General features: G+C 49.3%; 2 protein-coding genes across 11 annotated transcripts in view; one reads left to right on the plus strand and one right to left on the minus strand.

Annotated features, from left to right (window-relative positions):
• Positions 1-1,786: 1,786 nt before the first annotated feature.
• Positions 1,787-7,421, plus strand: LOC149308517 (peroxisomal membrane protein 11C-like). 3 transcript variants are annotated; one of them, XM_089537082.1, is made up of 4 exons: positions 1,787-1,852; positions 3,309-3,499; positions 6,966-7,141; positions 7,240-7,421. In XM_089537082.1, the coding sequence occupies exons 2-4, from the start codon at positions 3,461-3,463 to the stop codon at positions 7,292-7,294; spliced, it is 270 nt and encodes an 89-aa protein (XP_089393208.1). In that variant the 5' UTR covers positions 1,787-1,852; positions 3,309-3,460; the 3' UTR covers positions 7,295-7,421. The 3 variants fall into 3 exon arrangements, with proteins under 3 accessions (XP_089393208.1, XP_089393209.1, XP_089393207.1); XM_089537083.1 differs by having other exon boundaries at positions 1,792-1,852; positions 3,273-3,499; XM_089537081.1 differs by lacking the exon at positions 1,787-1,852 and adding an exon at positions 1,924-1,995.
• A 338-nt stretch (positions 7,422-7,759) lies between these two features.
• Positions 7,760-16,581, minus strand: part of ARHGEF18 (Rho/Rac guanine nucleotide exchange factor 18) — a 77,964-nt gene continuing 69,142 nt past the window's right edge. For 6 of the 8 annotated variants that reach the window (XM_089535885.1, XM_089535887.1, XM_089535886.1 and 3 more), the window contains 6 exons: positions 14,641-14,703; positions 14,296-14,343; positions 12,402-12,893; positions 11,287-11,650; positions 10,262-10,384; positions 7,760-10,173 (listed from right to left, as the gene is read on the minus strand). In XM_089535885.1, the coding sequence (XP_089392011.1) occupies positions 10,019-10,173; positions 10,262-10,384; positions 11,287-11,650; positions 12,402-12,893; positions 14,296-14,343; positions 14,641-14,703 (1,245 nt within the window). In that variant the 3' untranslated portion in view covers positions 7,760-10,018. The remainder of the gene's footprint in view (positions 10,174-10,261; positions 10,385-11,286; positions 11,651-12,401; positions 12,894-14,295; positions 14,344-14,640; positions 14,704-16,581) is intronic. The other 2 variants (XM_089535881.1, XM_089535883.1) reach the window with 2 other exon arrangements.

A 16,581-nucleotide genomic window follows, 5' to 3' on the forward strand; every position in this document is an offset into this window, starting at 1 on the left:
ACTCCCCTTGTCCTGCCCCAGGGAAGTAGAAGGAGGGGCGCTGGAAGGGCCGCTGCGCGCCTGGGCAGGTGGAGCCGAGGCAGAAGGAGCTGACGCCGGGCGAGGGTCCCCTTCCCTGATCTTGCCCTGGGCAATAGCAGACGTAAGCCGCGACTCCCGATTCTTACGGGCTTGGGAGGACATGGACTTACAGAGGCTGCAGACCCTAGGGTCGTGGTCCCGGCCCAGGCAGAAGAGGCAAGAGGAATGGGGGTCCTGGACAGGAACCTTTCCGCTGCAGATGTCACATTTCTTAAAAGGGGGAGACATCTTGCGAGTCAAAGGGAGATCCAAAGCCGAAGTCAAACAGTCCGAATGTCCGAGGTTACCAGGGGCGGGAGAGAGAGAATAGTCAAAAAACAGTCCGAAGGTCAAAAAACGAGAGTGATTCCAAGAGCAAGCGAAAGTTCCTAGGAGCAGCGAGCGCGGCGGAAAAAAGGAACTGGGGAAAAGAGCGGGAAGGCAGGGGCCTTATAACGGGTGGGCGGAGTTACCGCCAAAAAGTTTCAATATGTTGCAGAGTTAACTCTGCCCAGTGATTCCAGAAGGTTCCGAGCAGCACTGCGCAGGCGCAGTAAAACCCATTTGTATGATTCGCAGAGACCACGAAGAAGAACTACAATTCCCAGAATCCCATAGCACTGAGCCATGGATGTTTAAGGGGGGGTGGTCAAACTATTTCTGCAGCCTTTTGCAACCCCAAAGCCTTCTATTATTTACCAGCAACTTGCAAGGCAAAATCTCTTCCTTCCAAGCCATTGAAAACCAACCCAAGTGGAGGGCTGATTGCTTCTTTCCCAATGGTCAGCTTTGGGAGAAATTTGCATATTCCAAGTAAAGGTGTTTAGGGCCTCAAAAACGACCCTGTGATAAAGAATTACAACAATACTGAGCGGTAGACATTTAAAAGATGAGGCATTTAGACTCCCAGGGAAACAGGAACGATTGATGGCCTTTTTTTCTTTGCTCACTGTAACCTGAAAGTAATGCCTTTTGCAGGGTATATATACCAAGTGGGCTGGCAATAGCTCTGAGTGGAAGATGTCTTTAAGACCTGCTCTCTAGCCTTAAGTCAGGCAGGGAGGCGGGGAGGGTGGCACACAGCCATGGGGAGGGGTGGAGCTGCCTCCAGGGCCTTGCTGGGGGGGGAGGTCCCGGGGGAGGGGCCAAACTGGGGCGGGACCATGTGGCCCCGCCCCAAACCGGGAAAGTCCCGCCCCCAGGCGGGATATGGCAAGCCTACTTTGCGGGAAAGCTGCCTCTCTCACAGAACCAGGATTCCATAGCACTGTGAACCAAAGTGGTGTCAAACTGGATTAGTTCTGGAGGGTGGATGGATGCTGCACATCATGGCAAAATGAAAATGCAGCTGCATCTGCCAGGAGTGATTTGATTGTGTATTCCTGCATGGCAGAAGGGGAAATGGACTGGGTGGCCCCTTGAGGTCCCTTCCAACTCCAGGATTCTGTGATTCTGCACTGAATTAACCACATTATTATTGCTGTTGTTATTGTCAGCCTTCTTAATGATTCAGCTGGTTTAAAGAAACTATCCCTCAAGCCTCCTTCTGCCCCTCAAACGGTTGAAATCCCTTGTTGGAGAACGCTTCACCCTCTTTTGGCTCCTCCGGCTTCCCGTCTCGCCGCGTTGCCTTCTGGGTGTTGGAGTTCTTCGAGCCCTGCCCCGCCCCATTCCCTGGTCCTGGGCGCAGCGGATTGGTCAGAGCGGGCCCACCGAACCCGGAAGCGTTGCTATGGCGGCGGCGGGGGGCCTGGTGGCGGTGCTGGAGACTCACCGGGGCAGAGACCGAGCGGTGAGGGCCTCTTTGGGGAGGCAGCGGGGGCCCGGGGCTCGGAGAGGGCGCTTTGGGGCCCTTCTCCGCAAAAGTAACTTTTGTTGCCAAAGGAACTCTTCTTGTGATTGTGATGACGATGGTTGCTGTTGTTGTTGCTATTGGTATTCATATATATTTCTGGCTGTTATTATTTGTGTTTGTATTGTTGGTGTCTATTTTTGGCTGTTACTGTTTAGTGGCGTTATTGTTCTTGTTGATGTTGTGTCTCTAGCTATTCCTGTTATTTTAATTATTTTATTTCTAGCAGTTACTGTTATTGTAGTGGTATTATTACTATTACTATTACTGTTAGTGATAGCATTCTATTTCTAGCTGTTAGTATTACATTGTTGTTGTTGTTGTTGTTGTATATATCTCTGGCTGTTCCTGTTGCGTCCTCTGAGGCTGAGAGAGTGTGACTTTCCCAGGGCAGGAAGCCACATGCCTTTCCTTGGACCCTGTCTCCAAGAGGTTCCATGGCCTCTGTGCAAACATTGCCAAACCCAAAGAGCTCTGAGTCTGAAGCCCTTCAAGGCCTTTGGGGAGAGAGCCAGAGAAACAGTGTCCTTGTGTCCTTTTCCCTTCCCTGGGAATGCTGTTTGCACAGCCATCTGAGCAGCTCAGGAGGCAACCCAGTGTTTGGATCCGCAGTCCTCCTAGGCTGCGCTGGAGCCACTTTCTGTTGTGCAAAAGGTGAAACACCCTGAATCCAGTTGGAATCATGGAATCCTAGAGTTGGAAGGGACCCCAAGAAGGGCCCTGATCCAGTCCAAGCCCCTTCTTCTGCCATGCAGAGACTCTCACTCAAAGCATTGACAGATGGCCATCCAGCCTCTGTTTAAAGACCTCCAAGGAAGGAGACCCCACTACACTCCAAGGGGCAAAGGGAGTGAGTGAGTGGTTGGACCAGATGGAGAAATGGGATTTATGCTGACGCTTAGTGGAGGCCCTGCATTCGCTCTGCTCCAACCCAGCACCACTCGCTCTTCCCATGCCTTGCCTTGCCAGGTTTTTTGATTTGGAAAAGGGTGAACTGGGGCAGAGAAAGCCATTTGGGGAGGACTCCATCTTGCCTCTTTCCCCACAGAACCCCCAAATATTATTCTTTTTTAAATTGTGATTTGTATTTTAATAATGTATAGTATCACTATCACTATTGTTATTATTGAACCCATTTTTGGGGAAAGTGACCCTTTGCCCTATAAATTCACCTTTTCCACAATCGCTCTTCTGACCAGGAATTGGGTTCTCCATCGGATGTCTTTGTGTACTGATCATTGTTTGCCTTTTTCCTCAAGAGCATCTCTTTACAATCAACTGTTTCTGGTAACGCTTTCTTTTTAAAAATCAATATTTAAAATCAACAAACCAATCAATATTTATTTTGGTCATTGACCAGTATTAAATCACAATGTGGTCTCCCCCCACCCATAAGGTGCGCACCATCTGCTATGGTTGCCAGCTGGCCGGAGGGAGTTTGGTGGCAGGAGATGGCCGGAAGAGTCGCCGCTTGGCTGCAGCCTCCTGGCTGTGTCCGCACAGTTGAGCCACTGCCGGACCGTCCTGCACCTTTTTGATGACCTCTCCATGCTTGCCTACAGCCGCCAGTATGGACTGGGCCTCAAGGTAAGTAGCTCATACCCCAGAGGACAGGATCAAAATTCAAAATGACCTGAATAGACTAGAAGGCTGGGCCAAAGCTAACAAAATGAAATTCAACACAAATAAATGTAAGGTACTGCTCTTGAGGCGGAAAAATGAAATGCACAGATATAGAATTATGGGGGACACCTGGCTGAACAAGAGACCTATATGTGTGAAAGGGATCTAGGAGTCCAAGTAGACCACAAATTCAACATGAGTCAACAGTGTGATGCAGCAGCTAAAAAGACCAATGCAGTTTTAGACTGCATCAATAGAAGTATAGTGTCTAGATCAAGGGAAGTAATAGTGCTACTCTATTCTGCTTTGGTCAGGCCCCACCTGGAATATTGTGTCCAGTTCTGGGCACCACAACTTAAAAAGGACATTGAGAAACTGGAGCCATGTCTCCAAAGGAGGGCAACTAAAAGCTTGTTTTCTGCTGCTCCAGAGACTAGGACCCAGAACAGTGGATGCAAGCTCCAGGAAAAGAGATTCCAGCTCAAGATTAGGAGGAGCTTCCTGACAGTAAGGGCTGTTTGTCAGAGGAACACACTCCTTCCTTGGAGATTTTGGTGGAGTCTCCTTCCTTGGAGGCCTTTAAACAGAGGCTGGAGGGCCATCTCTCAATGGGGATGCTTTGACAGAGAGTTCCTGCATGGCAGAATAAAGGGGTTGGACTGGATCAGGGTTCTTGACGTATATTCCAACTGTACGATTCCATGATTCTCTCCGAAAGTGGGGAGGAAGGCTGAAGTTAATACTGACCCATTATCCAAAGGCTACAAAACGCAGAACCATGGGGGGGGGGGGGGGGACACCCATAAAACAACAAACAAAAGCAATGCGTGAAAACGAAAGGAAATCTCCACGTTTAGAAGCAGTATACCTCTCAATGGACCCAACCTGGGCCTGATCCAACAGAGATCGGATGTTCTCATTGGTTGCATCCACACTGCAGGAATAATCCAGGTTGACACCGCTTGGACTGCTATGGCTCAGTGCTAGGCAGTTCTGGGAATGTTGTTTTGGGAGACATTTAACCTTACTTGTCCAAAAGTTCGGGTACGACAACAAACTACCATTCCCAGGATTCTATAGCAATGAGCCAGGGAAGTTACAGTGGTGTCAAACGGGATTATTTCTGCCATGTGGATGCAGCCATTGAGAATCTATCTACCTTATCTTATCTTATCCATCCTATCTTATCTATCTTTTCTATCTGTCCTATGTATCTTATCTATCATCTCGCTTTCTACTTCTCTCTCCCCTCTCCCTGTCGCTGTCCCTCTCTCTGTTTCTCTGTATCTCTCTGAGCATCTCTCAATATGTCTGTGCTTCCCTCCCTCTCTTTATCGAGCCTTCGTTCTTGAGTGACATCCTTTTGCCTTGATTTAATTATGGACTTCTTTGAAGAATCCATAAAGGAGGCCTTAACTTGCAAAGCGTGCTGTGAGCGCCCCCTGCAGGCCTTTTGCCAAGCAGCAGCCTCCTTGGCCTGACAGGCAGACATTTAATGGGTGCAGCCCTTCCCAGAAAGTTGCTTTTGGCCCTAGCAAAGCCTCCAGGTCATTTGCCTCTTCTTCAAGACCCCAGAAAAGACTCAGACTCCCTGTCTGTGCTTCTGACCTCACATTTATTTATTATTATATTCATTTGTATCCCTCTTTTATCCCAAAATTGGGATCCAAAGCAGCTTGGCTTAGAAGAGCCTCCTCTTGGTATTGTAGCAAAAAAGGGGGGCGGGGGGGGGGGCTATGAGGAGAGAAATCCCCTCCTCATATACACCCTCCACTCCCCACCATTCTTGAGAGAAGCCCCTCTATTGCAAAGGCTTTCCCTAGTTGGCAGCCAGCAGAGCTAAGGGGCCTGAGGGCCAGTCCTGTTCTCGCCACCGAGGGGCGCGCAGGTGGGTCCTCCCCTTTCCTTGGCACCAGACCAGACCAAGCAGACTTCAGAGAGTTCCTCCTTTGGGCTGGACAGGAATGCAACCCGCTCTTAAAGCGCAGGCAATGAGAAGGGTGCCATTTGAGGCAACCAAAGATGTCAGGAGCTGTTTTCTGGGCAAGAGGGCACAGCTGAAATGGTTCAGTTGGTGCTTTCCTTGCAGTGCCTCCGCTTCCTGGCAGAAGACTCCCACACATGACTCCAAAGCAAACACCACTTGGCTGATGGGGGCAATGCCCTTGGCCCCTCCAGCAACCTGCCAGTCTCTGGCCCATGGTCAGTGGGGCTGCCTGGTGGGTGGGCTGGTTGCCCTTTGACCTTGGCAGGAAGAGGCCACCTTTGCCCTTGCAGGCAGGGCTTCATGGGCAGAAGAGGGAGCAGAGGGAAGCCATGCAATGCCACATTCAGATTGTTCAGTAGAAGTATAGTGTCTGGATCAAGGGAAGTAATAGTGCCACTCTATTCTGCATTGGTCAGACCCCACCTGGGATATTGTGTCCAGTTCTGGGCAAAACAATTCAGAAAGGACATTGAGAAACTGGAGCCATGTGTCCAAAGGAGAGCGACTAAAATGGTGAAGGGTCTGGAAACCATGAAGCCCTATGAGGAAAGAATTAGGGAACTGCTAGGGATGTTTAGCCTGGAGAAGAGAAGGTTAAGAGGTGATATGATAGCCCTGTTTAAATATTTGAAGTGATGCCATATTAAGGAGGGAGCAAGCTTGTTTTCTGCTGCTTCAGAGACTAGGACCTGGAGCAATGGATTTAAGCTCCGGGAAAAGAGATTTCAGCTCAACATTAGCAGGAACTTCCTGACAGTAAGGACTGTTTGACAGTGGAACACTCTTCCTCAGAAAGTGGTGGAGTCCCCTTCTTTGGGGGTTTTTAAACAAAGGCTGGATGGCCATCTGTCAATGGGGATGCTTTGACTGAGAGTTCCTGCATGGCAAAAGGGGGTTGGACTGGATGGCCCTTGGGGTCTCTTCCAGCTCTACAATTCTATGAGTCTCCATCTCGCTTGGTCTCCCCTCTAGCTCTCAGGGCAGAGAATGCTCGCCTCAGGCCCCCAGGATCCTTTTATTAACCAAGGAGAAACTCTGGGAGTTGAACCAAGGGTCCTTGTATGCAAAATGGGGTGGGGGCTGCCCTACGAAAGCAGAGCCCCCTCCCCACTCAAGCCTTTGGCTTCCAGAGCCTTCCCTTTGTTTGCCCTTCAACCCACAGCATTGTTGCCTGGCAAAAAAAAATTCTGAGTGTTAGGCGATTTTAGAGGCAGGAATTATAGTTCACATTTTATGCCTTCTCTGGCCATTTCCCCCCAAGAAAGTGCCCAGCAAGGCAGTGAATTACCTTTGTTTTATTTAGTCATGGCAAAATGTAGTTCAACGTAGGGATTACTTATGTTGGAATGCTATGAAAGTCATGGGAATGGGTTCGCCTTGGGAAGTAGCTTTCTAGGCTTGGATCCTCATCCTCATCCTCATCCCTCTCTCAGTGCGCCGCAGGAGGAAGACGCTGCCGTCCGCTGGCTCGTCCTCAACAACCTCGCCGACCAGCTGTACTATTCCTGCGAGCACATGGCCTGGGCCGCAGATGCCAAAATAATCTGTGCCAACTCCAGCAAGTGGTGGGCCATCAGTACGGCCCTCTGGGGGGCATCGCTGCTCCTGGGCATTGCCCGGTAAGGCTTGGGAAAGCAAGTGGGGAGGTACAGGACTGCTAGCTTGCTCCAGCAAAGCAACCAGCCACTGAAACTGCGTCTCCCCCACCCCATTCCAGCTCTCTGAGAATTTTATCCCAGCTGAGAAGAAAGCAGAAGAGCGAGCCCAGGTAGGCAATGTCCCACTCAGACATCTTCCCTCCGCTCTCTCCAGGCAACCAAGAGTTGCACACACGTTTTCTTTCTCTCACAAGCACACCTACAACTCTTTGCACACCTGGGAAAGATGTCCCTGGATGGACTCCATGCCCCTTGGGCTTTAAGCAAAATGGTGCTTCTGAGTGCTTTAGATCAATGATGTGGTCCTACCCTCCCAATTTCAGCATAGTAACTGCCATTTAGGTGGCACAGGCCGCTGAAGGGATGCAATAAAGATGGGGGTGCCCATGCATCATGCCTTGGTGACCTGTGCCCCCAGAAAGTAGCCACAACTGACACCAAGGCCAGCAGCTTCTGACGGGGAACAAGGAAAGGCAAGTACTTGGAAAACTGGGAGAGAATTTGGGTCTTCCCATGGAAGCTTACCAGCCAAAGCTAGAAGCTGCCATTTCAAACAGAAGTAACAAGAGCCCAAGAGAATGGAGGAATGCCACTTCTTTTTAATGATCCATGTTTGTTGTTTTAATCCATTGGGAAGGATTTGGGGCTGAGACTCCAAAATCGTCCAGTAGCAGAAAAGCAATTCCTCTCATGGCTGTAAAAAAAGCAAAAACCGAAGTCCTCCACCTCTCTCTCTGCTGCCAACGTGGCGTGTGCCAGGATCCTGTCTGACCATTACAGCAGTGCAAAGATTGGACCAAAAAAGGGTAAACATTTAAAAACCAATCACTTCACAAATAAAGTTAAAAACAGAGTGGCTACAATGGATCTATTAGGAAGGGAGGACTGAGGCATGGCTTTGGCCAGGACGTATGATGGGCAAAGCAGCCACAGTGTGGCACCAAGCCTGTCCAAGCAGGACACAAGGGGTTCCTTATGGGAACACACAACCATGGAGAAGGGGAAATGGTGGGTCTCCTCCATGGAAGTCTAGCCAATGCCTTCGACATGGGAAACCACAGCACCCACAGGGCAGAAAAACTTGTTTAAAATGACACCCATAATTCTAAAGTGCTCCGATTTCTTTTCCATACCAAAAATATATATACACACACACACACACACTCAGATACATACATACATACATACATACAGTATAAAGACACTGAGAAGCATGGCACAAGACAATTGGGACACAGTCCACAAAAACTGCAAAGACAACAGTGGAAAGAAAGAAACATCAGAGGATGAGGAAGCGCTCTCTTCCTTCTCAGCCCAGAGGAAGAAGACATGATTGTTATGAATGTTAATTATTATTATTAAGACATCGACTGTTCTCCTTCCTGGCTGGCCACAGCAATATTTTCAGACTTTTGGGGTTCTGCAATGTCGTCCCTGTTGCTGGGGAGTGGGAAAGACACTTGTGCACCAACACAAATTCCAGTTGGATTTGCTACTTTCTCGCTGAAACTTCAGCCAAAACGGATACTCTCTTGTTCTCTGCTATGTAGGGACCGTCCATCTGCAAAGAGGATATTTTGGAGAGCTGGACCGCCCCAGCCCTCCCTTGTGAGTCTAAATGTTCTCATTGAGAAATGAACACACACACATACAAATACAAGCACATCCCACCAAGTCTCCTGGTTTCCCAATTCCTTGCTGAACAGTCCAAAGGACGAGACAGGACATGGCCCACAGACTGAAAAAGGCTTCCCTTCAAAAGTCCATGTTGCATTGCAAAATTGCCTAACGGTCAGGGGGTGCTCACAGTGCCCTGCACATCATTGTGACGTAGCAGAGGTTAAGTCTGGGGTGAAGGCATGAAGGTTTGTCTCTCTATTATTTTGCATTCTCCCAAAGTGATTGATGGAATGCAGTGTAGGCCCCATTTTGAAGAAAATGGATACCAAGGAGGGGGGTCCAGTGGGAAGCCAGCTTGCAGAAGGCAAGGTCCCTTCTGAAAGATTCCTTTAATGCAAGCAAAAGACAACAGGAGGTCAAAACCCAAACTGGGGGCTCTGAGCAAGAGGGAGCAAGGGGGGGGGGTGCTTCCTTGTCAAATACTTGGAAAATCCTGTCCTGTTCTGGTTCACAGAGATGAGGAACCAGATCAGAGCAGGAGAAGCCACACATTAACACTGTGGCCAGTGGCACAAAGGAGGAGCATGGACAAAAGACGAAGAACAAGTTGACTTTGCTTTGGCTGCAAGGTTCTCCATTCCCTTTGTAGGGGGCCACAGGTGAGATTTTGGCACCTGTAGTGGTGCTTTTCTGCGTCCCTTCTGTCCCTCAGCTCACCTCCATCTCTTTGGAAAGGGTTTGAACTGCACAGCCAGCTGCCAGGCTGGCTTTGGACTGGGGGCCAGTCTTTGGCAGGAACAAAGATACAGAGGGGGAGAATGGGGGAGGGACAACCAAAGTTGCCCTGGAGAATCTGTCTGCACTGTGTGGAAGAAGAGGGGGGGCTCTCCTGGAGTTCCTGGGCTGCTCAGTTCCTCTCCAGACCACAACCTAAGATGTCACTGGAAAACACAGCTGCAAAAAGGGCGTCCGTCAGAATCCCAAAAATCTTTCAAGCTGCTGCCTCTTGTTTTGCAAAGAAAGAAGGGCACAAGCCAAGGGACTCATATATGCAGATCCAAATAAACCCACCCAAAAGGACCTTACATGAAATGAAAGCAAAAGGCCTCCTCAGTTTTGAAGCAGAATTTTTCTGGGGGAACTGCCCAACTGGGTTGCTACCCAAGCAAACTGGGCCAAGGCAGAGGATCTCAAAACCCATGATCTGATGAGAGGTGGTCAGAAAAAAATAACGTCTTCCTTGGTGGCATCATCCAGTGCAGGCGGAAGGGCGTGGACACTGTTGGGCTTGAAGAGGTTGGCAGAGGTAGGTGGTGGTGTTTGCAGGGGTGGCACTGTGGGGTGGCTGCTTTCCGGAGTGCCCGTTGGCTCTGCTGAGAGAAGGAGAGGAGAGGAGAGGCTGTTTTGGGCCAAGGCAAGCAACTGTCGGCTGACCCATCTGAGCCTCCCCATCTGACTTACCTGACAGGAAGGCAACATTCTGGCTGTGCGGAAAGACCAGGCTGGTGGAATGCTTGCTCTGTGAGAGAGGGTCCTCCTTGCTGACCATCCGGGGAGGGAAGAGCTGCCTCATGTCGACAGAGGCTGGAAGGCGGAAAGAAAAAAAGCACTACCACATCAGTCCAAGAGAAAATGTGAGTATAGGATAGGCAGGCAGGGCCACATGACTGGGGTAGGCAAACTCCTATGGTACCTGGGGGACCAAACCACCACTTTGTGGCCATTTTGTCACTTCTGGTTTGAGTTCTGTCAATTTTTAATCTTTTGGGGGAAGCGTAAGGAGGAACGGAGCAGACAGACACACAGTGCCTCCAGATCACTGCCCAGGTTTTCTGGGGGTGTGTGTCTCTTCTGCATCCCACCAGTGAGGTCAGTACACTGAGAATGTGGGAGAGGGTCTTGTCAGAAGCACACCCCCAGCTGTAGAACACCAAGTAAAAACATGGCTGTTCACTGAAAACTTTGAACCGCTCTGATTTATCTCACCCTGTTTTGAATCCTATGTAATATACCTGAATATACTTTTACAGGTTGAGTCTCTATTATCTGAAATGTTTAGGACCAGCAGAAGTGTTTTGATTTCAGAATACCTGTCTTTGCAGATATGCACCTAATGAGATATCTGAAAGCTGGAACTCCAGCCCAAAACAAGAAATTCATTTGTGCTTCATATACACTTTATGCATACAACCTGAAGATGATTTTATACAATTTAAAAAATAATTCTGTGGATGAAACAAAGTTTTGTGTGTGCATTGAACCAACATTGAGCAAGCTTCCCTTAGCACCCAAATCAAATTGATTTTTCCACTTTTTTAAAAAAAGAGGCAGAGGAGGAAGAGGGGAGTAGCAAGATTACTGGGGAAAAATATTCCCAAGAGACAGTTTTGCTGTGTTCTGGTGGGCTTTAGGCCCAGACGAGGCCTTTTTAAAACCGGGGATTTGGGGGGAATTAGGTGAATTCCTTGCTGGGGCTCCTGACTCACCGGAGCTGTCAGTTCTGTGTGAGGCCCCCCTCATGCCCTTTCCACTGCCTCCAGCCTTCTCCTTGCAGCCTTTAGTGAAGGTGGCCAGTTTGGTGGGGATCTGCTGCTGGATAGCCGCCTGTTTCTGGATCTGGTTGGTGGCGCTCAGCAGATGGATGGGCACCTCATTCTTCAAGCCAAGTACGGGGCGGACCCCTTGCTCCAGTGCTGCACTGTCCCGGCGACCCGGCTCAGCCCGTTCAAGATAATCCATCCCCGAGATGCTGGTTCGCCCACCTGGTTTTGCCAGCAGCAGCGGAGGCAGCGGTATACTTCCCTCTGGCCCTTCGCCATTAAAGCTGACTGAGTGACTCAAGGCATGTGCCTGGGGAGGGAGGGAGGAAAGTGAGAGCCCTAAAGCCCCAAACAGCCCTCCAGCCCAACGTCCCCCCCCCATAGGTCCACAAGGAAAATACTGTATATACTTATGTATATGTCTAGAAATTTAGGTTAAAAAATTGACCCAAAAAATCTGAGTTGACTTATCCATGGGATCAATGTCCTGGAAGCACTAACCCCCCTCTACTTTCTCATCCATCCAGCCTTTAAGATGAGCACAGTTATGACTTCTGGAATTCTGAAAGTTCTTTGGCATCATTTTCCTTTGCTTCGTCCTTTACATCCTTTGTTACATGCCCCTAGGTTTTACCCTTGACCTATCCATGGGTCATATAAAAATCAACAATTTTGGCCCCAAAACCTGACCTTGAGGAACACATGATGTCAACTTATAGTCGAGTATATAGGGTAATCAACATCTGGGGAGCAGGGGAAATCCCAGAGAAATGGAAACCCTCATGCACTGACAAGGAACCTTTAGACCCAGGAAGGAATCTGATCCCCCTCAGGCTTCTCCCCCTTACTTTCCATGCCTTCTTAAATAGCAAAAAATGTCTCTCACAAAGAAGTAGTCATATCTTTGGCAAGATAAAATACAGGTCCCTTGGTTGTGGTCCTCTGCAACACGGCCCCTAAAATCCTATTAGGAACAAAATCTGGGACCAACGCAGGAAAAGATGTTCCCTGACACATAATGCCCCCCAAACTCCAGGTTGCCCCACCTGTCCGCCACTCACCTGGCCCATCTCAGGGGAGAAGGCGCCACTGGTAGTGGCAGCAGGGATGGTGGAGAGGGTGTGCTGCTTCTTGAGAAGGCGCAGGTGTTCGAGGCGCTCACGTTCCTTCTCGACGGCCCGTTGGGCCTCACGCAGGTGCTCCAGGTCGCGCTGGTAGGCCACCCGGTGGCGATCTAGCTCCTCTCGCTCCTGGCCTAGGCGCTCGCGCAGCCGCTGGGCCTCCTCCTCACGCTCGTGCAGCCAGGCCACAGCCGCCTCCATCTCCCGCTGCTGGCGGTCTCTGTCACGCTCCCACCGCTGCTGCTCGGACTTCAGCTGGCTCTGCAGCTTCTGGACCCCAGCTAGCTCCTCCCGCTGCTTCTCAAAGTTGCGCTTGCGTTCCTGCTCCAAAAGGAGGCTTCCTCGCGTCGACTGCAGGCGGAACTGCTTTTCCCGGTCCAGCAGAGCACTCCGCTGCATTTCCAGGTAGCTGTCTTGTTGGGCCAGAACTGCCTGGGAGGAAGGAAGGTCACACACACCGGTGAGTGAAATGGGGGATGAAGACCCAGAAGGGAAGGGGGCCTCTTTAGCAGCACCCCTTCCCCAACTTGGCACAAGCGCCTGAGTCTCTCCAGACACCTGCAGCACCAGACCAGGATGCTCTCAAGAAAGAGTGCAACCCACAGGCTACATGCAGCCCCTAAGACCACTTTTTGTGCCCCCACAACACCCCTATAACGCACCCCCATATACATGTTTTAAAACTGTGTCTATATCTGTGCTTCACCTGTCATACGTTTTCATAGGCCAGGGATACCCATTAACAAGATTTTGCTAAAAATGCCAGCTGTGCCAACTTATTTGCCACTCCAAATAAAGGGTGATGCTAAAAATGCTCTCTACGCATCTGCCTGGTCTCCACTCCTCTTCTTAAACCCATGAGCATCAATGTGTACATGTGTGAGTAAATAAGGGATAGAGAAAATCTACATAAACCCACACATTCAGCTTCCTTCAAGCACATTTTTAGTCCTCAAAGAAGCAAAGATACTGGATGTGCCTGATGAAGCTTCTGGAATGGTTTTGCCTTTGAGTTTCCTTCCTCTGAAATATAATCTACAGCACCTGGGATTTCCTGACAGTCTCCCATCCAAGTCTTAACCAGGGTTAACCCTACTTAGTTTTCAAGATCACATGAGATCTGGTGCCTCTGGGGTATTTACTGAGCAACTGTGCTCAGTCTGTCCTCCTAAAGCCAAAACCCAGTCCACAATGAAACTGGAAGCAATATTACACCACTTTCAGACTTTGTGTGGCCAAATGGAAGTAAGGGGCATACGTTTAAAACTACCCCTATGTACCCAGCCCTGAATTAGGAGAAGACCAAAAATGTGTGAATAAGCTCTGTGAGTGAATGCATAAACACACACACACTTACGGCTGCAGGGGGAAACTTTTTCTGGACACTCTGGGGAAGGTGCCGATAGAAACCTATAGGACGGGCAGAGAGATGAGCCCTTCCTTCACCTTCAGGGATGCTCCATACAGGCCTCTGTCAAAAAACCTACCCCAAAACCAACATTTCCTTTCACTGAAGGGACAAACAGATTGATATTCCATCTTTTCCCTCACAGATGGGACTCACAACAGCACACAACAGGATTTAAAAAACAATAATACAAATGAAAAGCACACAAAGTGGAATAATGCTAAAGGACAAACATATTATTGCTTTTCACTGGATTAGTGTCATAAAGAAACAATGAAAGAAGGCACCAAGACCTCGGCAGCAACCAGTCAACTGGCAAAAATTGGCCCAGGCTATCTAAATCCAGGACTCCAAAATATAAACAATGAAAGCTAAGTAATGTGTGTGTGGTGGTGTGTGTGTGTGAAAATAAGTAGGGCTACTTACCTGGAGGCTGAGAAGCAGCTGGGCCAGCGTCTGTATCCTCTGGAGGAGCTGAGGAAAGGCACAAATCAGGGGAAATGAAGGAAGGGGGCATCACTGAAATGTCCCTCCAGGAAGACCATCAATCACTCCCCCCCCCCCCCCGAAGCTTGATAGATCATTTTATAGCATGGGATCCAACCAGTCCCCTCCACTGCTTTCCATAAGTCATGCAGGGCTGTTTCTCCTAAGTGGGGTGGAGTGGTAGGCCAAGCATGCCTTTGTTGGGCACGTGAAGAAATTCACCCACTCCCTGGCATCCTAACCCACTTGTGCATGGTTACAGAGGAGACAGAGATGGGCCAGTACCTCTGACTCTGTTTCCAGGAGCAGCTGTGAAGTGCTGCTGAGCTCCAGTCGTGTGTGTTCACCCTACAGGAAAGCAGAAGAGAGGGAATCAGATGCCATTCCACACCTCCAGTCTTATTAAGCAGCCTGCCATCTTGCCCTTCTTCCAAGAAGCTCAGGGTGGTACACAAGGTTATTCCCTTTCTACTGTAACACTCACAACAACCCTGTACAGGAAGTCAAGTTGTGGGATAGACCAGGGATAGTTATCAAGGGAAGCTCATTCCTCAGCAGAGATGTGAACACAGACCTCCGCAAATAAGGTGACACTAAAATGCCAGCTATGCCAACTTATTTGCCACCCCAAATAAAAAAAATGATGCTAAAAATGCTCTCTACACAACTGCTTGGTCTCTGCTCCCCCTTTTAAACCCATGAGCATCACTGTAAACAAACAAACACGCTTCATTTATATACTGCTTCATACCGTCTAAGCAGTGTCTAAGCGATTTACAACTGTAAGGACAGGTTGCTTAGCTGTAACAGTATTTCTTTGAGTGGTCATCTGTGAATACATACAAACGGGTTTCACTGCGCGTGCACAGTGCTGTTCGGAAACTTCTGGAATCACTGGGCAAAGTTTACTTTGCAACATATAGAAACTTTTTGGCGGTAACTCCACCCACCCGTTATAAGGCCCCTGCCTTCCCGCTCTTTCCCCAGTTCTGCAATTTTTCCGCCAAGCAGGCGATGGAAGAGCCAATGTAGAGCAGGACACTGAGGGGATGGACGGGTGGGATTTGTATGTATTCGCAGATGACCACTCGAAGAAGGACAGGTTGCTTACCTGTAACAGTATTTCTTCGAGTGGTCATCTGCGAATACATACAAATGGGTTTTATTGCGCCTGCGCAGTGCTGTTCGGAAACTTCTGGAATCACTGGGCAAAGTTTACTTTGCAACATATAGAAACTTTTTGGCGGTAACTCCGCCCACCCATTATAAGGCCCCTGCCTTCCCGCTCTTTCCCCAGTTCCGCAATTTTTTCCGCCAAGCAGGCGATGGAAAGAGCCAATAAGAGCAGGACACTGAGGGGATGGACGGGTGGGATTTATATGTATTCGCAGATGACCACTCGAAGAAATACTGTTACAGGTAAGCAACCTGTCCTTCTTCTTCGTGGTCTCTGCGAATCATACAAATGGGTTTAGACTGACAAGCTTAGGTATGTGGCGGAGGGAGTGTCCTGGAACCAAAGCTATGGTAAACCAAAGGCATATTTATTGGAACAATAAACACCTTGAACCATAAAAAGAGTCAGCCTTTTTGTTGATGGACAAACTAAACATAGCAATAACATTGCTAAACCTGAAAAGGGAACAAGAGGTCGTGCAAGACCAGTCCCATAGAAATTGTGCAAATCAACAATGGACAAATTGAAAACAGTGACATCTGTACATAAGTGCTGAAACACAAACGCTCAGTAGTGCAATCAATGCAAACCTGAAACCAACACAGCCCTCCCGAAAGCTGCGTCTCGGATGGCTCTGGTGTCCAACCTATAGTGCTTTATAAAAGTCAGAGGTTGGGACCAGACATCAGCCTTGCAGACATCCTCCAAGGAAATCCCCGACAGGAATGCAGAGGATGCTGACATTGCCCGTGTGGAGTGAGACGGAACCCTGCCCGGGAGAGGTTTGCCCAAAAGTTCATAGCAGAGGTGGATGGTACCGGCCACCCATTTGGAAAACCTCTGCAGAGACACAGGCAACCCCTTCTTCGGCTCCGAGTAGCACTGGAAGAGTCTTTCGGAGCGACTGGAGGCAGCAGTTCTGTCCATGTAAAAAGCCAGTGCTCTCCTGACATCAAGAGAGTGCAGGCTTCGCTCCGCATCCGAAGTCGGGTTGGATGCGAGAGTAGGCAACACAATGTCCTGGCACATGTGGAAAGCAGACACAACCT

Source organism: Sceloporus occidentalis, unplaced genomic scaffold (assembly GCF_023333645.1).
Source record: "Sceloporus occidentalis isolate IW3139 unplaced genomic scaffold, rSceOcc1.0.p SCAF_8, whole genome shotgun sequence".
NCBI classification, from domain to species: domain Eukaryota; kingdom Metazoa; phylum Chordata; class Lepidosauria; order Squamata; family Phrynosomatidae; genus Sceloporus; species Sceloporus occidentalis.